This window comes from Budorcas taxicolor, chromosome 21 (genome assembly GCF_023091745.1).
Source record: "Budorcas taxicolor isolate Tak-1 chromosome 21, Takin1.1, whole genome shotgun sequence".
NCBI classification, from domain to species: domain Eukaryota; kingdom Metazoa; phylum Chordata; class Mammalia; order Artiodactyla; family Bovidae; genus Budorcas; species Budorcas taxicolor.
Window position 1 is genome coordinate 61,682,400 of NC_068930.1, and position 20,718 is coordinate 61,703,117.

General features: G+C 42.0%; 2 protein-coding genes across 2 annotated transcripts in view; one reads left to right on the forward strand and one right to left on the reverse strand.

Moving 5' to 3' along the window:
* GON7 (GON7 subunit of KEOPS complex) overlaps window positions 1-2,598 on the reverse strand; it is a 55,463-nt gene extending 52,865 nt beyond the window's left edge. The window contains exon 1 of the mRNA XM_052659605.1: window positions 2,382-2,598. Coding sequence (XP_052515565.1) covers window positions 2,382-2,589 — 208 coding nt within the window. The 5' untranslated portion in view covers window positions 2,590-2,598. The remainder of the gene's footprint in view (window positions 1-2,381) is intronic.
* A 222-nt stretch (window positions 2,599-2,820) lies between these two features.
* On the forward strand, window positions 2,821-20,274 carry UBR7 (ubiquitin protein ligase E3 component n-recognin 7). Its single transcript, XM_052659571.1, has 11 exons — window positions 2,821-2,993; window positions 4,882-5,015; window positions 5,609-5,669; window positions 6,776-6,871; window positions 8,051-8,104; window positions 8,474-8,579; window positions 10,708-10,916; window positions 11,087-11,236; window positions 11,750-11,912; window positions 13,466-13,527; window positions 18,037-20,274. Exons 1-11 carry the CDS (start codon window positions 2,844-2,846, stop codon window positions 18,127-18,129), a joined length of 1,278 nt encoding a protein of 425 aa, XP_052515531.1. The 5' UTR covers window positions 2,821-2,843; the 3' UTR covers window positions 18,130-20,274.
* Window positions 20,275-20,718: the final 444 nt, after the last annotated feature.

A 20,718-nucleotide genomic window follows, 5' to 3' on the forward strand; every position in this document is an offset into this window, starting at 1 on the left:
AGCTGACTGTGGCTCATATCATGAACTCCTTATTATAAAATTCATGTTTAAATGGAAGAAAGTAGGGGAAAATCACTAGGCCATTCAAGTATGACCTAAATAAAATCACTTATGATTATACAGTGGAGGTGACAAATAGATTCAAGGAATTAGATTTGCAGACAGAGTGCCTGAAGAACTATGGATGGAGGTTTGTAACACTGTGCAGTAGGCAGTGACCAAAACCATTCCAAAGTAAAAGAAACGCAAGAAGGTAAAGTGGTTGTCCAAGGAGGCTTTACAAAGAGCTGAGGAAAGAAGAGAGGTGAAAAGCAAGGGAGAAAGAGAAAGATATACCCTTTTGAATGCAGAGTTCCAAAGAATATTAAGGAGAGATAAGAAGGCCTTCTTAATGAACAATGCAAAGAAACAGAAAATAATAGAATGGGAAAGACAGATCTCTTCAAGAAAATTGGAGACACCAAGGGAACATTTCATGCAAAGACAGGCATGATAAAAGGACAGAAATGGTAAGGACCTAACAGAAGCAGAAGAAATTAAGAGGTGGCAAGACTACACAGAAGAACTATACAAGAAGTCTTAATGACACGGATAACCACAATAGTGTGGTCACTCACCTAGAGCTGGATATCCTGGAGTCTGAAGTCAAGTGGACCTTAGGACTATGAACAAACCTAATGTAGGTGATAGAACTCCAGCTGAGCTATTTAGAATCTTAAAAGATGATGCTGTTTGATATGTCAGCAAATTTGGAAAACTCAGCAGTGGCCAGAGGACTGGAAAAGGTCAGTTTTTATTCCAATCCCCAAACCGTATGCGGTCAAGAAACAACAGTTAGAACTAGACAGGAAACAACAAACTTGTTCAAAATTGGGAAAGGAGTACATCAAAGCTGTATATTGTCACTCTGCTTATTCCAAGCTGGATGAAGCACAAGCTGGAATCAAGAGTGCCAGGAGAAGTATCAATAACATCAGATACACAGATAATACCACCTTAATGGCAGAAAGTGAAGAGCAACTAAAGAACCTCTTGATGAAGCTGAAAGAGGAGAGTGAAGAAGCTGGCTTAAAACTCAACATTCAAAGACAAAGAAGATGGCACCCAGTCCCATCACTTCATGACAGATAGATGGGGAAAAAGTGGAAGCAGTGACAGATTTTATTTTCTTGGGCTCCAAAATCACGGCAGACAGTGACTGCAGCCACGAAATTAAGACACTTGATCCTTGGAAGGAAAGCTATGACAAACCTAGACAGTGTATTAAAAGCACAGACATCACTCTGACGACAAAGGTCTGTATAGTCAAAGCTATGGTTTTTTCAGTAGTCATGTACAGATGTGAGAGTTGGTCCATAAAGAAGGCTGAGTGCTGAAGAACTGATGCTTTTGAACTGTGGTACTGGAGAAGACTCTTGAGGGTCCCTTGGAAGGCAAGGAGATGAAATCTGTTAATCCAAAAGAAAATCAACCCTGAATATTCATTGGATGGACTGATGCTGAAGCTGAAGCTCCAATAATTTGGCCACCTGAGGCAAAGAGCTGACTCACTGGAAAAGACTGATGCTAGGAAAGATTGAGGGCAGATGGAGAAGGGGGAGACAAAGGATGAGATGGCTGGATGGCACTGCAGTTTAAATGTACCTGAATTTGAGCAAGCTCTGGGAGACAGAGAAGGACAGAGGAGCCTGGTGTGCTACAGTCCATGGAGTTGCAGAGTTGGACACAACTGAGCGACTGAACCTCAACAACAATAGGGGAAGTAAGCCCTGAGTTCAATATTTAGTTCTTAGGTTCTTCAGCTCAGGGTATTCAAGACAAGACTTAAGAATACAGTTAAAATTTCCATTTCTGCTTTCAAACTGCACCTACCACACTGGGAAATGAAAGGAGTCCCTGACAGTGAAGCCTTGTTTATCTGAAATCTATTCCAATCTTCAGAACCTGTTCCTATTCTGTAATAGATGGCGGTCTTCCAAACATATTTGTAAGTTCACGCCTGGGAAAATTCCTTTCCATCCTTCTAAGTCCAGCTTAGAAGTCATGCTCTTTCTGAAGCCTTCTTGGGTTCTTTAGGTTTGCAATAGTTACAGAGAAGCCTAGGGTCATTCCTTCTACTCTTTAATAAGAATGTTTGTCTGTCTAACCTCCCACAGAGTTCCATAAGAACAGGAACTGAGTCGCATTCACGTCATTCTTTCTCCAGAGTTCAGCCCAGTGACTGGCACAGGGCCGCAGGCGTTCAGTACGTTTTTTGTGTGACATAAATGAAAAGAGAATCGTGAAAAGGAGTCCTGCTAAATGAGTCCAGGTACAGCCCAAATTTCTCCGGGCGCCCCTGCCCGCCCTCCTGTCGCTCCCTGAACCGTCTCAAAGCTCACCGTCCAAGGCCTCGTCGGGAGCCGCCGTCCCCCGGTCCTGTGCTTCCGGCTGTACCTGAGAGCCGAAGAGCTCAGTCACCAGCTCCCTCATCTGAGCCACACCGGACAACAAGCTCTGGAATGGGTCGGTGACGCCCGGCGCCTCACAAGGCACCCGCAGCTGCTGTCGCTGCCCTTCCAGTCCGATGTACTCGCCCAACAGCTCCATAGCGACCGCTACGCTTCAGGAGCGCGCCACAGTGAGTTGCCACCGGAAACGGAAACCAGCCCGTCGCGGGCGCAGGCGCGGAGAAGGGAGAGGCTTGACTTCCGTTTGTCGGAAGTCGCTCCTCCCCCTTCCTTCGCTCCCTGTCTTTGGGATTGGTGTCTGGCACCGAGGCCCCGCCTCCTCCGGCCCCGCCCCTCGCGGACGCTTTTCCCGCCTCCGCCGGGGCCGATCTGCGGTCCGGGTGACAGTTGAGGATGGCCGGAGCTGAGGAGCCAGCTGGGCGACAGTCGGAGTTGGAGCCCGTGGTATCGTTGGTCGATGTACTTGAGGAGGACGAGGAGCTGGAGAATGAGGCTTGCGCCGTCCTGGGCGGCAGTGACTCGGAGAAGTGCTCCTACTCGCAGGTGGGCGCGCGGCTCGGCCCTCGCCTCCGCTGAACCTCCCTTTCCCCACCCGCCTTACCCTCTCTCTTCCCGCCGGCCGCGGCCGGCACCCTGTGGTGGTCCAGCGCAGCTGATGGTCGTAGGCTTCCCCATCCCAGGCCCAGGTGCCCTTTTACACTTAGTCTTCTGAGCCCCTTCTAACCTGTGGCCAGCAGGACGCCCCTCCTTTCTCGATTTTCCTCTGTCAGGCCCCCGACGTTTCTCCGGTTTTGGCCCCGGAGCAGCTGCTCTTTCCTTCCTTCCTCGTCTCTTCTCTGTGCCCCGGCCGCTTTTCACCAAACCAACCCCGTGACCTTTCACATCCTGAGTATCTTTGTCCATACTTTTCCCATCCTCAGAGTATTTGCTGGGTACTAAACGGAAGAGTCAAAGAATGAAAGGAGAGAGCTCTGGGTTTGAAAATCTCTCCGCGTAGGCTGGACTCCTGGACAGCTGGTTCCTCTGCAGTTTAGTTTGACAAGTGCTAGCTGTTTTTTTTTGGCGAGAGGAAGCAAGTACCACGTCTCTCTGCCGTTGGCCCCCCAGGGGGATAGACCGGAACCCGAACAGCTGGTGGCACTGGCAAAGGAAAGGAGGGGAGGAGAGATGGCATTCGGAAGATGGTGGGAACAAGGACTGGAGGGGCTGTGACGTAGTGTTTGGTGACTCATTCTATGTTTCTAGGTTCAAAAATGGAGAAAGGTGGGTAGAAGAAAACTGATGAGAGATGGTACTTGATAGGAAGAAGGTTATCTTCCAGGCAGGTGGAGTGGAACATTGCAGGATGGGGAGAGAGACATGGGGTCTTTACGTGGTGTGGCTTGAGATCACAATACCAGTTGTCATCAATGACCAGTTGAGTTTACACTGCAAAGTGGTTAGATTTTTTTTTTTTTTAATACACCTGGCTTCAGAGGTATTTAATGTTGGCTGATATTTTAAAACCTTTGGTCGCCACTGGAACAACTTTTTCTCTGTTTGCCTTTTTTAAAAAAGCCTGTAAGTTATTTTTGAAAGGTAGTTAGATTTTTAAAACAGACTTCCTTAAAAAATTTTTTTGTATTGTTGTAAAATATGTGGAAAAGTGAAGAAACCATGTATAAGTCTTGGGAAAGCAAAACTGAAAACACCTGCAGGTACATACCACACAGATCAAGAAATAGAACATTACCAGCATCACAGAAGCTTTCCTGGGACTCCCTTCTTCTCAGAAGATGGCAGCCATTATCAGGATTTGCTTTTCTCTCAACTTTTTATTTTGAAATGTTTAAAGTCTACAGTTAAAATGAAAAAATAATATTATGAACACCTGTGTACCTTCACATATATTCACTTTTTAATATTTTACCACATTTGTTTTATCTTTTACTTCTTCACTGTAATATACTTTGTTTTTGTTTCCTGAACCAGTTGAAAATAAATTTCAGACCATGACACTTCAACTCTAAATATGTCAGCATACATCTTAAAATCAAAGGGATTCATTTTTAATGCACTGGTTTTCTCTTTGGTGGAATCACAAGCATTTTCCAAAATTAAAGTATGATTATTCCTTACATAAGCTTACACACATTCTCCTGTATTTTCATGTGTTAAAATAGTTAAGCAGACCGGTTTATTCACAGCTGACTAAAAATGTTAACTTCTGTCACTTTGAGAAAAAGTTATATGAAACGTGTATGAAACCTGCAACAGTGTTTTGGTATTCTATTGTATATGCTTTTTTATTAGTCTCAGTGGCTTTTACAGGAAGATCTTGACCACAGATCATCTGATTTCAGTTATTTCTCAGATCATAGTGTGGGCATTAGGTCGCTCTGCCAGTGTTTCATCAGATTCCGGTCTTTTTCCATTTTGGGGCTGTCTTTAGGGTTCAGTAAAGAGACAAGCACTGTATGCCTGCAGTACCTGCACTCCAGAGGGAGAAGAACCGGCAGGAATTTGCCTGGCTTGCAGTTACGAATGTCATGGAAGTCATAAACTATTTGAGCTGTACACGAAAAGGTAAACTGGTCAGAGATTGATGCTGGATGCTTTTCAAATGTTTAGATTCTTTTCCAGTTGCACTTTTTTTCTTAATCATGTTTTTGCATTCAGAGTAGTTGTGCCCTGGTAAAATTTAATGCAGTTGTTTTAGATAATGTAATCGGAAAGAACAGTTCTTCCAGGGGAACTTTTAAAATATAATTATGAGGCAAACTCAGACTACTCCTGCTATCCTTCCACTGTGTGTGTGTGAGATACAGATATTTGTCTTTATGCATGTTAATTTCTTGGAGAAGGAAATGGCAATCCACTCCAGTATTCTTACCCGGAGAATTCCATGGACAGGGGAGCCTGGTGGGCTACGGTCCGTGGGATCGCAAAGAGTCAGACATGACTGGGCACACAGCACACACATGTTAATTTATAGAATTATTAAATCTTTTATTGTAATATGCTTGGGAAAATTGCGGATTGGATACATGAACAACAACCAAGTCCAATTTTTAGATCCTAGAAGCTAATTGAAAGGGAAGAGGCTATGATATGAATGTAAAGAGTAGTCCTTACATTTAGAAGAAAAATTAAAATTGGCTCTTCCTCCTTTCTTTCAGAAATTTTCGTTGTGATTGTGGAAACAGCAAGTTTAAAAATTTGGAATGCAAATTGTTTCCTGTAAGTAACCACAGTAAACGATAAATGCATGAAAAGTAGCTAAGATTTGTATTTGTCCTAGGGGATAAAACCAAGAATTTTCAAAAAGGAAGTTCTATGCTTCTTCTTTGCCAATGGGCAAATCAATGTTAGACTGTAGCCCAGTTTTTTATTTGTTGGAAAGCTAAGCAACCTGTTCAGAGCCTACCTATAGATTGTAATTAATATGAAAGGTTTTGGGGGTAGTGTTCTAAAGTGATTCAGGTTCAGTTGTGTTGATTGTGCTCATGCTCTAAGGCTTTTTAAAGAAAAGGGTATGACTTTTAAAACAATAAATAAAACTGGGCAATAATGAGCATGGGCTTTTGCAAAAGTTTTTCACTGCTTTTTGGATAATAAAGACTATCTTCTACAATAACTTAAGTGAAATACCAAAAATGAAACAGAAAATAAGGGACTTTACAGTGTGTGAAGTCGCTCAGTCATATCCGACTCTTTGTGACCCCATGGACTGTAGCCTGTACAGACCCCATGGACTGTAGGCTCCTCCGTCCATGGGATTTTCCAGGCAAGAATACTGGAGTGGGATGCCATTTCCTTCTCCAGAGGATCTTACCCACACAGGGATCGAACCTGGGTCTCCTGCATTGTAAGCAGATGCTTTACCGTCTGAGCCACCAGGGAGGTCACTTTACAGTATTCAGTCCTAATTGCTTAAGTTGTCATGCTCTTTCCCTCCTTCAAAGATTATTTTTAGACAACTTCTTTGCCTACTTTTCACCTCCTAGTAATTTGGGGGCTTTGACTATCATAGCTGGGCATTAAGAAATATTTTGAAATTCTAGACGAGTGTCAGCTTCCATAGGTTGATAGTTAATATTTATGATTCATTCTCCCCCAATTGGTACAAAGAAGGTATAGAAAATAAATTTTATTTTTCCCTTGTATCCTGGAGAAAGTATTACTTATAAAGTAATAAATTTTTTCCTTTGTACTTTGAAGACTAGCTTCCAGGGGAGGGAGGGGGTACAGATATTTAGTGCACAAATTTATTGAATGCATAAATTCCATGATGCATGAAATTATAAAGTTAGGCCATGTTTTATATTGAAATTAATATCTTTCAGGACAAAGCAAAAATAAATTCTGGCAATAAGTACAATGACAACTTTTTTGGATTGTACTGCATTTGCAAGAGACCTTACCCTGATCCTGAAGATGAGGTAAGAGATTTGGAGGTCAGCACCAGGACTGTGTCATCTCCAGCCTTCACTTCCCAGCCTCTTGTCATATTTGGCTCTTTAGCTGTTCAGCAGGGATTTGGGGATTGTGAAAGTATTCTAGATTTATCCCTTCTTATGACTCTGACCTGAAGCTACAAGTAGTACAGAGCCCAACTATTTTTCTCTTTCTTACATCATGAGAAATTCTGGACAGGACTTTATCAAGGCCAGAACTTTTTTCCTTCTCCCCTCTCTTTTCCTGCCTGTTTGGTCCTTTTCTCTGAATACTTTCCAGAAAATGACCTTCAACTTCTCGCATTCCTGCAAGGAAAGAAAATAGGGTGCACAAACTGGATTCGCTTAAAAACTTCAATTAGAGGTGTATGCAAAATTTTAAAAGAATTGTTGTTCTTCCTCATTCCTGTACCTTCTTACCTCCCAGACGTAACCACTGTTAACACTTTTGGTGTATATATTTTTAGACCTTTTTCTGTGCACATATAAGTGAGTGAATGTGTGCTTCAATTTCTAGTTTCCTTTTCTTTTGACAAAGACAAAATTCTGTAATTCACTGTGCAACTTGCTACAATTCACATTACCTCCCTGGGCCTGGGTTTATGTGTGAAATGAAAATATATTACTTATTCATAAAGTTTTGTGGGAATCAGATAGTAAGTAACTGATATGAAAGTGTTGATAATTACTCACAAAGTGCTTATCTCAGTGTAATCCTTTTATAGCCCCAGTTCATGGGGAAAGAACTTCTTTGACCCTTTGAATTGCTGTTTCTCCCTGTCTCCTTGATTTTTTGCATGTGGTTAGTGACCCACTCCAGTGTTCTTGCCTGGAGAATCCCAGGGATGGTGGAGCCTGGTGGGCTGCCGTCTGTGGGGTCGCACAGAGTTGGACACGACTGAAGTGACTTAGCAGCAGCAGCAGTGGCCTTACAGAATTGGTAGAGAATTATTTAATATCTGATTCTAATGTGTGCCAGATTTACTTTGAAATTCCAGAGTTCATTGTCAGTCAGTTCAGTTGCTAAGTCATGTCTGACTCTTTGCAACCCCATGGACTTCAGTACACCAGGCTTCCCTGGAGAAGGGAATGGCTGTGTTCTTGTCTTGAGAACCCCATGAATTCACTGTAACCATTAACAAACAAATTGCTTTTCTATGTTAGATTCCAGATGAGATGATCCAGTGTATAGTCTGTGAAGATTGGTTCCATGGAAGGGTAAGGAGAGCTTTGACCTTTTAAACCCGTTGTCTTTACAAAAAAGAAAAGATCTTGTCTTTTTTTTTTTAATATTTATTTATTTGGCTGAGTCTGATCTTAGTTGTGGCATATGGAATCTAGTTTCCTAACCAGGGACTGAACTGAAGCCCTTGGCATTGGAAACACAGAGTCTTAGCCACTGGGTCACCAGGGAAGTCCCAAAAAGATCTTGTCTTTTGGAATTAAATTATATTTCACATTATCACTGCTCTTATAAAAAATACTACAGATATGATCAATGTACTGTTGCAATATTTTATAAAATAATGAACTTTTTGGACAACTTGGTGATCATAAGGAAAATAACTTGGTTTTCTGTGTTCACAGCATCTTGGCGCCATTCCTCCTGAGAGTGGGGATTTCCAAGAGATGGTGTGCCAGGCTTGTATGAAGCGCTGTTCTTTCTTGTGGGCTTATGCTGCACAGCTGGCAGGTAAGAGTCTCTGTGGAGTTGGCATGCCTCCAACCTGGGCCACAATACAAATCAGTACAATTTGTTCAGTATCTAAGTTTTAGCTACGATGTTTTTCACTGTGTACTTTTCCTTTATTTTATGAGGGGAATGGCTAACAAACAATGCTGTGGTAGTTTCAGGTAAACAGCAAAGGGACTCAGCCATACATATACATGTGTCCATTCTTCCCCAAACTCTCCTCCCATCCAGGCTGCCACATAACATTGGACAGAGTTCCATTTTTAAGAGACTCTATGGTGTAGAAAAAAGTACAAGATCTGTTCCTTCTCCACAAGGTGCTTATAGATAGATTGGGAGACTGCCAAGAACCAATTTGTACTTAAATGGCATGATGCAGATTATGGATGAGACCAGAATTGGAGAAAATGGAGAAAGAAGTTTTTAAGGGGATTTTGGAAGATAACAGAACCCAAACAAGTTGTTCTTAAATATAAAACATGCTATTGGTTGAGGAGGAGGTGGTGACAGTTTGTCATCTAATGCTTTTACTATACTTAAGAAATTGACCCCAAACCACTAATTAGTAATGAATGTTCTTAAGTATGAAATATTTTCAGTTCAGTTCAGTTGCTCAGTTGTGTCCGACTCTTTGCGACCCCATGAATTGCAGCACGCCAGGCCTCCCTGTCCATCACCAACTCCCGGAGTTCACCCAGACTCAGGTCCATCGAGTCAGTGATGCCATCCAGCTATCTCATCCTCGGTCATCCCCTTCTCCTGCCCCCAATCCCTGCCAGCATCAGAGTCTTTTCCAGTGAGTCAACTCTTCACATGAGGTGGCCAAAGTACTGAAATACTTTATTTTACTCTTAATGTTATATGTGTTTATTTTTTAAATGGTAGTAATTCATTGTATCTGTTCTGGCCTCATAATTTCTTGCCCTTCTCACCTTTAGCGAACACTTCACCATACAAACCTCGAGCAGCATCCTGTGTTTTTGTTTTGTCTCCAAGTTCTTGTACTTGGTGTGTCCTCTTTCTGTTCATATGCTTTGTATGTGTGTTTTTAAAAAAATTTATTTATCTTTAATTGAAGGATAATTACTTTATAATTACCGTGTTGGTTTCTACCATACATCAGCACAAATCAACCTGTTCATATCCTTTTCAATTACGTCTCACTTTCGGCTGGACCTGAATCTTTTTCTCATTCACTGGATTTTCTTAACCCTTCCCCTCTGCCCCTTCTTCATTTCCTTCCCTGTCAGCAGATGGCCTCATTTCCTAATAAACTGAAAAGCCATCCTCCAGTGTGAGTTCCCTTGTCATTTCTCTGCTCTCTGTCATTTCTGTCTCTGCAAGCGTCCTTTCTAATTTCCTCCTCGCCTAAAGAAAAGCTGTTGTTTTTGCAAAACTACCCTTCTCCTGTGTTTGCAGCTAAATCTCTTCCTATTGCCTCTTGCTTCTTTGGTGTCCCTGGGTCTTTAACATCTATAGTATTTTCCTTTCTCATTTACATATAAAATATTTAAGGTAGTGATGGATATATTTTTTTTTAGCTCTTTTTTCCAGATGGTTTTTTTTTTTCTGTTCTTGGTTCACATTTTGTTTTTTACTAAAGTGTAATTACTTGACAATGTTCTGTTAATTTCTGCTGCACAGTGAAGTGAATCAGCTCTGAGAGGCTCTACAGTGTCTGTTGCACATGCATGCGTACTCAGTTGCTCAGTCATGTGACCCCACAGACTATAGCCTGCCAGGCTTTGTTCATGGGCTTTTCCAGGCAAGAATATTGAAGTGGGTTGCCAGTTCCTCCTCCAGGGGATCTTCCTGACCCAGGAATTGAATCTGCATCTCCTGCATCTCGTGCATTGGCAGACAGATTCTCCACCATTGAGCCGCATATATCCCTTCCCTCTTGAACCCACCCTTCCCACCAGTGATGGATATTTTTAAATTTTCTGTTATTTGACACTTTAGAATAGGCAGGCATAAAAAAGTGTTATTTCCTTTCTCATTATTCCAGAGATTAAGGTTAACTCTCTCCTTTTCCAGATTCTGAAGTATTTTTTAATCAAACTAAGTGATTTCATTGTCTCACTGGTGTGGATATGTGTGTGTATGTGTGTTTTCATTGAACCTACAGTAACCAAAGTAACTACTGAAGATGATGGGTTGGTGCTGAATGTTGATGGAGTAGGTGATCAAGAAGTTATCAAAACTGAAAATGGAGCTCATCAAGACAATGCCCTTGAAGAGGATGTTCCAGAACATGGAAAGGCTATTGTGAAGGAAGTTAAAGCAGAGCAGACAAACGAACCATGTACCAGCTCTAGTTCTGAATCTGATCTCCAGGTAACAAAATGAAATCTGAGCTGTAAAATAAAACTTAAGCAAAATTAATTCTGTAAGCTATGTAGCTTTGGATTTCAGTTGTACCTTTTGCCTAAAAGAAATCCTTTTACAAAATCTAAACTTTGAAAACGATGATAGTTTAAAATACACACTTCAAAACTTAATTTCAGAAAGCATTTCAGAATCAGCGTCTCAACACAGAATCACAGTCTGGCTGCAAACTTCAGGAGCTTAAAGTTAAGCAGTTTATAAAGAAAGACACTGCCACCTATTGGCCCCTGAACTGGCGTAGCAAGTTGTGTACCTGCAAAGACTGTATGGTAAGTACCAGATCATGTTCAACATTAAGTGTTTTGTGGACAGATGCCTAAAATAAGAACACCTGGAAAGTTTATTTATGAAATTGATATTAGAGTATAGGGAACGTAAGTTTTTTTTTTAATGTTAAGCAAATTTATGAATTAGTGTTTGCAGTCTGAATGTTTATGGAAGCAGTTAAGAATGATGCAGTACTTCTTATTTACTTATCTTCATTTCAGTGGAAAATAGCTTTTCTATATCATAGAATTACTTGGAAACACAAATTTCTTGAAAGTTACAGTAAGTTGATTTTTAAATAAAAATCTCTTAGATCGTGCAGTATCCACTGGAAGTTGGGAGATTTCTAAGAGAAATTTGGGCAGAAAGAATAAATCCTTCAAGCAGCTCTGCTGAAAGGCTGGGGTTTTTCTGGATATTAGAAAACTTGAACAAATTTTTGGTGATTCTCATGAGATCGACTTTCTGAGAATGACATACAGTTCTAATGGGGAAACTGGTTTTATTTTTTAAAGAAAATGTATGGCGATCTAGATGTCCTGTTCCTGACAGATGAGTATGACACAGTTCTGGCTTATGAAAACAAAGGCAAGGTTGACCAGGCAACTGACAGGAGAGACCCTCTAATGGACACCCTTAATAGCATGAACAGAGTCCAGCAAGTGGAACTTATTTGTGGTAAATATTGTTTGTGAAAATTCATAAAGTTCATGAAGTTTCCTTCACCATTAAAAAATTATATAGAAGGAGAACAACTAAAAATGGTTTAAATTTGGAATTGTATAGTAAGCCTCACTTATACTTGCTTGATTGTAACATTGCTGAGTATTTAGCTACCATTTCCATTGAGTCAGGGTTAAATGCTAGAATAATTGCATGCTTGAGAAACCATAACATGCTGTTTTGATTAAGGGTAGATGTGTAAGTATAGAATAAGAAGAAATCAATTTCTTTTTCCATTCATTGAAACAATTTTCATTGAACATTACATGCCATCTTTTTGACAGTTGTTGAGATGCTTCAGTGGTTCACAGGAAACCCACTAGAAGGGAAAATATTCCCAAACCCTTAATTGCAGGCTTTTACATTTTTTCCCCCAGCATGCCCAACTTATTTTTGTGATTTCTGTCCTAGACGGTTTTTACTCGGATGCCACCACTTTTGTACCCCTTTTCTGACAGTGGTTATTTCTGTCTTGCGCATGTAACTATTTGATTAATTTCCTTTTGCCTTTATTAGACTAAAAGCTTTTTGGGGATAGAGTATATAACTTGAGGGATATAACCCTCAAGTTTCCATGTATATAATACAAATTGTTAAGTGAGATGAATTTTAAAACTTAATGTTTGACAAGTCCAAGATACTTTAGCACTAGAATTACAGATGGGAAACCTTTTAAAAAATTCTCAGCTGTAGCAACAGATTTTATTTTCTTGGGCTCCAGAATCACTGCAGACAGTGTCTGTGGCCACAGAATTAAAAGACGCTTGCTCCTTGGCAGAAAAGCTATGACAAATCTAGACAGCATATTTCAAAGTGGAGACTTTACTTTGCTGACAAAGGCCCATATAGTCAAAGCTATGGTTTTTCCAGTAGTCATGTATGAATGTGAGAGTTAGACCATAAAGCAGGCTGAGTGCCAAAGAATTGATGCTTTCGAATCATGGTGCTGGAGAAGACTTGAGAATCCCTTGGACTGTGAGGAGATCAACTAGTCAATCCTAAAGGATATCAACCCTGAATATTCATTGGGAGGACTGATGCTGAAGCTGAAGCTCCAGTACTTTGGCCAGCTGATGCAAAGAGCCAACTCATTGGAAAAGAGGGCAAGAGGAGAGGGGGCAACAGAGGATGAGATGGTTGGATGGCATCACTGACTCAATGGACATGAGTTTGATCAAGCTTCAGAAGATAGTGAAGGACAGGGAAGCCTGCCATGCTGTAGTTCATGGGGTTGCAAAGGGTTGGATAAGCCGTAGCGACTAAACAACAGTCTTTTTGGGAGTGGGAGTATCTGTTCCTCGCGGGTTTATTTAATGAAAAAGGGTTCCCAGATGTCAAAGTGAGGGAATTGGGGAGAAATTGAGAACAAATTTCTATGCAGATTTCACTTGAAAAAAAATAGATAAACTATTAAAATACTCAAATATTAATGGTCAGGGAATCTTTTGTTCCTAAATGCAAATGGATTGTCTGAAGTCTGTGTCCTTTGCTTTGTTGTTTTGATTTAGAATACAATGACTTGAAGACTGAACTTAAAGACTATCTCAAGAGATTTGCTGATGAAGGCACAGTAAGTAGAGTTAACGAATTTTAATCATAGCCCTGTATGTTTTGAATAAAGTTTCTTTTTTTTTGAAGTGCAGTTGATTTACAGTTTTATGTTACTTTCAAGTGTACAGCATAATAATTCAATATTTTTATAGGTTAGGGTTGCTCCTTTTAAAATCATTATAAAATATTAGCTATATTCCCTTGGTGTGTGTGTTTGTGTGTATATACATACAATATCTTTTTTAGCCATTCATCTCTTGATGGACACTTAAGTTGCTTCCATATCTTGGTTATTATAAGTAATGCTGCTCTGAACATTGGGGTACATGTATCTTTTTGAATTAGTGTTTTTGTTTTCTTTGTATATATACCTGTGTGCTGTGCTGTGCTGAGTTGCTCAGTCGTGTCCAACTCTTTGAGACCCCATGGACTGTAGCTGGCCAGGCTCCTTTGTCCCTGGGGATTCTCCAGGCAAGAATACTGGAGAGGGTTGCCATGCCCTCCTCCAGGGCATCTTCCCAACCCAGGTGTTAAACCCAGGTCTTCCGCATTGCAGGCAGATTCTTTACTGTCCTGGATATATACCTAGAAGTAATTAACTGGATCACATGGTGGTTCTGTTTCTTTTTTTGAGGGGCCTTCATACTATTTTCCATATTTCATTTTCTCTGATGAAAAAGGTGACTGAGAGTGTAGTACAGGTAGAGGGAAGGGAGATGAATAGTAGCGAAACACCACCAGACTAGCCGCATTAGGAGTCCTGCCCAAGCCTCCAGATGAGGGATGGAATAGTCACCCAGGATCTTGAGAGAGCAGTGGTAGCTTAGGAGGGGCCATTGGATTGGCCATACTGATTCTCCCAGTCCTGATCATCCAGCAGGATTTCTTGGAGGAGGAAGCAAAAATGACCAGTCAGGAAAAAAATTTAAGCCAGACCTCTTTTCTGTGATTTGGGGTTCTATAGTTTAGAATAAAACAACTTGATAATTGGGGGCTAAAATATTTGTCTTGCTGGTTAGGACAGTCTAACAACTTTTAAGAGTGACACTAACTCTATAATGTGTAATCTTTTTTTTTAAAATTCATTTATTTATTGATTTGGTTCTGTCAGTCTGAGTTGTACTTTTGTCTAGTTTCAGCACGTGGGCTTAGATGCCCACCTGGGCATGTGGATCTAGTTCCTTGACCAGGGATCAAACCCACATACCCTGCACTGGAAGGTGAATTCCTAACCACTGGACCAGTAGGGGAGTCCCTACAGTGTCTAATCTTGTAAAATAGTTCTCCAGATGAATTTTCAAATACTTCCTAGCTCTTTACTACTCATATGTGTTTATGATGGAATTTTTTTCTAAAATACTTTTCTATCTTCGAAAGGGAGATATAAAATAAAACTTAACTTTTCTCTTCATGGCCTCCAGCTGTCCTTCTGGACAGTAAATGTTCTGCTCTGCTACCGCCAGACAGACTAACGAAGTCAGACCTGGATCTGACAGACACTTAGGACACGCCCTGAGACTTGCTTTCTTGGGAGAAGTCTTTGCAGGCCGAGCGCTTTCTCATCACTGTGGGAAGGACTTGTAGCTGCCTGGATAGCTGGCACTGCTGTCTTGTGGCAGAATGAATTGTGGAGTCTGAGGGTAAAGAGCCTTCTGAAATGGTTTGCTCATTTTTAGAGAATGTTCCTCGTTGTCACTGTTTATGTCCTTTTGTTTCCCAGCAGCTCTTAACTGTCAGTTATTCTCATTTCTGTTGCAGAGGCTGTCCTCTGCTTAATGTGGCCTCCGCCTTCTCTCGCCGGCACTGCAAGCGTCCACGGGTGTAACTGTTTTAAGCTCTGCACTGTTAGTGGCCGTTCCAGGTCTCCCAGCTGTGTCAGTCAGCAGTGTCGGAGCGTGCACTTGTGCTTCTCCTTCTGTGTAGTGTGTGGTTGCTGTGCTCATTATTGATTTTGTTTCACACACACTTAAAATTACACACAAGAAAAAAGTAGGTGTGGTGTCTTTTGTTTTTCACATTTGAAACAACTTTATCCAGAGTATTCACACGTGTCTTCAACATATGGATCTTTGTTATCACTGGAGCCATTCTTAATGAGTCTGAGGTAATTTTTAAATCCTATGTGATGATTTGAAAGACAGAAAAATTCTTTATTGTTTGTTTTCAATATTACTAACTAGATCTTTACAAACACCTTAAGTTGTCATAAAGCTTGTCTGCTTTGGTTGCGTTTGTCCATAATATGGTCTGTTTTTTGTTTGTTTGCTTTTTTTTCTTTTTCTTTTTCATAATAAGGTCTAGATGTTGTCAAATAATGGCCTGCCCTTTATTTAATGTTTGTGTCTGACTTAAAAAAGAAACTTAGAAACTACACATTTTCTGAGACAAACCAATAAAATGATTTTATTACTGGACCCAAGTATTTTTAGGGCTTCTCCAGTGGCTCAGCAATAAAGAACTGGCCTGCCAATATAGGAGATGTAGGTTCGATCCTTGGGTCAGGAAGATCCTCTGGAGAAGGAAATGGCAACCCACTCCAGTATTCTTGCCTGGAGAATCCCATGGACAGAGGAGCCTGGCGGTACACAGTCCATGGTGTCGCAGAAGAGTTGGACACAACTTAGTGACTTAATAAACATATTCTTTAGCATTTCTACTGTTTCTGTTGGCTGTGACCATTTGAGGAGGTCTGGAAACTAAAAATGACACACTCTATAGTTTGTGGGCTCTTAAGTCTCCTCTTACTGTATCCTTGCCAGAGAAATGGTTGCCTTGCCTTGCCTTTCAGTGTTTAATATCTGTGATCCAAGCGAGGGACAGAGGCTTCACGTCGGAACTCCCTAGCATCCTACCTGTTAGCGTTTATAAGTGGACATTGCCAAGCCCAGCAGCTCAGCACTCTGAGCCGCGGTAACCTCAGTGTGTGTTGGCCGTCTCCATCCTGAGTCTGTGAGGGCTTCTCATTCCCACTGGTTGACCTCCAGCTTATTCTCAGTGCCTGTGAGGCCAGCGTCAGCTACCAGTCTGGTAGAATACTGACAAAATGTGAACTTCTTTCAAGGATTAGTCAGTATCTTACCCCAGTGAGTTATTCAGGTTGGCTTTGCCTCTTGGGGATGTTTGTACTCTCACTCCTGGGGAGAGGAGAAGGAAGTTTTCACTTTACACACAAGTATTTGTATTCTCTTTTCCTTCTCTTTCTCCTCCTTGGTCCCTGCATTCCAGTGCTTGCTTTTTCTCTTTTCCTCTCCATACTCCACCTTTATTTCCTCATGATAATAAGAATGTTACAAAATTAAAAATCTTGTTGGTAACAGTGTGCTGCCTTTGTAATTACACATCTCATCAGGGCTTCCCTGGCGTCCAGCAGTCTGAAAGCAGCAGACACGGGTCCATCCCTGGTCCATCCCTGGTCAGTCGAGGAACTAGGATCCTGGTCAATAAGTAATAAAAAGCAAGACCCACAGCAACAAACCTGTCAATTGTGGCACAAACTCCCTCTTGGAGTAAGCAGGAACTCCTTCTGGGTCATCCCGGTTTACTTTTTTAATCCATATTCCCCCTTATTTCCTTAGTTTTAATGTTCTATTTTGCTGATAATCATAAACACTTTTGTGTGATGTTCTAATCCTTTTTCCAATAAAATTCAAGATAAATTTCTCATTGTTATTGTATAACATGGATATTCCATTGACTTGAAAGTACTGCTTCCATAGTTTTTGCCAATTATTTTTCTGTTTATATAGCAAATGTCTTTAATTTTGGATTCCTCCTTTTTTTTTTTTCTTCAGTATAGAGGAGAGAGCACAAGTGTCAAAAAAGCCATCTTTGTTTGCTGGGGTGCTTGTGCAGAACTGAGGGACATTCCCAGGATAGCCGTGTCTCGAGGGAGCACAGTGTCCTCAAGGAGACCTTGGGGCCTCAGTGTTCATGCTGGTTCTGTCACTTCTCTTTTCAGCTGACAGTATTCATAGAGAGCCTACTCTGCGCCAGGCAGGGCTTTCACAGGCATTACATCTCATCTGCTCTTCAAATGGTCCTGTTAGATGGGTACTGCTTTCATCTCTCCGTTTAAAAAAAAAAAATTTATGTATTTGGCTGCATTGGGTCTCAGTTGCATTATGCAGGATCTTTCCTTGCTGTGCACAAGCTCTCTAGCTGTGGTGTTCGGGCCTAGTGCTGGACAGTATGTGGAGTCTTAGTTCCTTGGCCAGGGATTGAACCCACATCCCCTGCGCTGCAAGACAGATCCCTAACCTACCGGACCACATGGAAGTCCCCCTTTTGTCTCATTTCAATGAGGAACCCAAAGGTGGCGGTGGACCCCACACTCGGCACCAGTGTGCTATGTGCTTACTATGAGACCCTGACCCAGCCAGTCTGAGCCTGGATGAGGGCATCTGTGCAGCAGAGAGAGGATAACTAGGCACTGGAATAACCCTCATCACCGATGTTGTTGGACTTGACTGTGACTGACGGCTCTTCTGTAATGTGGCTGCCTTTCCTAATCTTTGCTTTCTATCCACAGGTGGTTAAGAGAGAGGACATCCAGCAGTTCTTTGAAGAATTTCAGTCAAAAAAGAGAAGAAGAGTGGACGGGATGCAGTATTATTGCAGCTAGAGAGGAGTGCGGCGCCTTCTATCCAGGCGGGGGAAGACCCACTTCCTGTTCCAGGAATAAAAGAGGCCGCCTCCTCCAGCCTTGAGCTTCCTTCACTCTCCTTAACGACAGTAGCCACAATGTTTATGCTGATTTCACAACCAGCATTCTTCTTTCTGACTCAGCTAAATGCAACTCATTCCACAGACTTGAGCTCCCCTACCCCACCCCGGTCTAGCCAGGGTTATTTGTTCAGAACTTTCAAGAAGTTTGATTTGGTTTTGAAAAAGTAAACTTATCTTTTTTTATCCCCCTAATGATTTGTTCTTTTAACTCCCAAGTGTGTCTACTCTGCCACAGCCTCTGTCTTCCAGGACCTGCTTTGAGGAGCGTTGCAGAAGCCCTCCTGTCAGCTCCACAGGCCCCCTCACCCCTCGGATCGTGGTGCCTTGGGTCAAAGCTTCCTCAAGCCTGGTCTGCTTCCCTCCCTTGTCCCTGTTTCCTGAAGTTTGGTCATGGCCTAGAAGGGACCTCAGAGCTTGCTTCATCTAGGCTGACCCTCCAGAGTTAGCCAGGACTGCAGCTTTTTGGTCTAGATGTGTGTCACAGGCAAGGAGGTTGGCTGATGGCAGGATTGAGGAAGCCTACCTTTGTTACAAATTTTACTAATAAATTTAAAGTGGAAATGTCATTCACAAATCTACTGACACTAGAATATTAGAATTTCAGTACTGTAGTGCTCACAGGGCTTCCTGGAGAAAATCTGCCATTATATCAAGACTAGTCCCTCTCTGCTGCCTAGAAAATAGACCGGGTACTACCCTGTGAAATCTTGGTGGTTTACGAAGTCCTCCGAGTTTCTTTATATTATCAGGGATATTCATAAGCATATATTAAGAATAGACCTATTTTGATATTGTTCTGTTAAGAAAATGTTACTAGAAGCCCAGTAAATTATTTCCCCCTTAAATCTGTGCTGAAGAAAAAACATACTGGCTTAGCCTGCTTGTAAGGAGCTGGGCCAGTGAGTGCCCTGTTTTGGGAGAGGCAGACTGGAGGAGATCCCAGACAAGGCCCCAGGCCGCGCAGATAATGAGCTTTAAGTAAAGAATAGTCCCTAATGTCAGTCCGCAGCTGAGTCCCTAATAAGTGTGAGATCTTTTGAAGAACCTCACGGGGTATTGTACAAAAGCCCGTATTTGAGGGGATGTCCTTTCAGTTGGTTTGACGTGTCTTTAAAGCCCCTCAGTCTGTGTGGAAAACACCTTTCAATAAACAAGAGCCCTCAGCTGCTCTCTCCCTCTGGAGGAGCATGGTCTTTCCTGATGGTAGACAACACACTTTGAGGTGTGTGACTATAAGCATTTGAGGCTTTGGGGCCACAAGTGTATATTAATATTTTTTGTGTGTCCAGCAGTCATAAGTACCCACCGATCCCTCAGTATGGTGAACTCGGCCTACAGAAGGCAAAGGCCTTCAAGAAATAGTACAGTTCATGTTTTTCTGCCTCAGACCTCCTAATTCCAGATCCCCAGGAAGAGTGATGTGTGGAGCGGGAAGATCTCGTGGCCACAGGAGAGGCGTGTGTGCTCTGAGCTGGCCTTGTGGAAGGCTGAAGTGGCCAGGGCCAGAGCTCCGGGCATCTCCGAGAGGGCCGCCACCCTCAGCTTGGGAGCTCTCTGTTCCAAGCCTGAGGATTTTTGAACCCCTCTCTGCAAGGTGATACTAGTTGTATACCATTATGGCCTGAAAGGCTCTATCATCTCAGGCATATGATTTAACCACCAGAAAGTTCCTTCCTTCTTATGACAGGTCAGGACCAAGTCTCAGCATCCCTGTGCAGCGCAAGCAAACCCCGAGTGCTGAAGGGCTTGTTTTAGGAAAGGTACTGTTCCTCTCACGTTAACCAGAAAACCTCTTTTTTTTTTTTTAAACCTGTTGTTCACAACTAGTTTTCTTATTGACTGTATTGGACCGTCTCTTCTTGTAGAGACTGATTTTGGCCAACATGTGGCAGTTGATATTAATGCATGTTTTATGCAAAATGAGAATACGATATTACTTTCAAGGAGTTCTGGCATTGTATGTGCGTTTTTGTAGAGTTGTTACTGGACTTACAATTACATACTTAACTCTAATCAGGTTTCTGTAAAAATTTAAATAAATCAATTCAAAATAGTGGCTTTTCAGATGGCTTCTCGTCACATTTAAATGTATACGGCCTCCATTTGCAGATGCAGGAACCATGTGAGTCCACTGCGGCAGCTCCATCCACTCTGGGGCCTGCTTCAGTGGAGGGGCTGGCTCCAGTCTCCCCAGTACGATGTGGCCTGATCCCAGGACACACACACACCCCCCAGATCTCAGGTCTTGCCAGCAGAGCTCCTTCACACACGGGTGCACACACATATACACACCCAGCTTTACAACACCTGAGGAGTGTGCACACATGCACAGCTTTGCAACACCTCTGAGGAACACACACACACCCCTGACTTTACAACACCTCCGAGGAACACACACACACAAACTTGGCTTTACAACACCTCTGAGGAACACACATACACACACCCCACTTTACAACACCTCCGAGGAGAGAGGGTCCATAAT

Bases quoted from the DNA above. Each gene is read 5' to 3' on its own strand.
- UBR7 (XM_052659571.1), top strand. From the start codon at position 2,844: ATGGCCGGAGCTGAGGAGCCAGCTGGGCGACAGTCGGAGTTGGAGCCC. The intron at 10,917-11,086 runs GTAACAAAATGA...ACTTAATTTCAG, and splicing joins GTTCTGAATCTGATCTCCAG to AAAGCATTTCAGAATCAGCG. The intron at 11,237-11,749 runs GTAAGTACCAGA...TATTTTTTAAAG, and splicing joins GTACCTGCAAAGACTGTATG to AAAATGTATGGCGATCTAGA.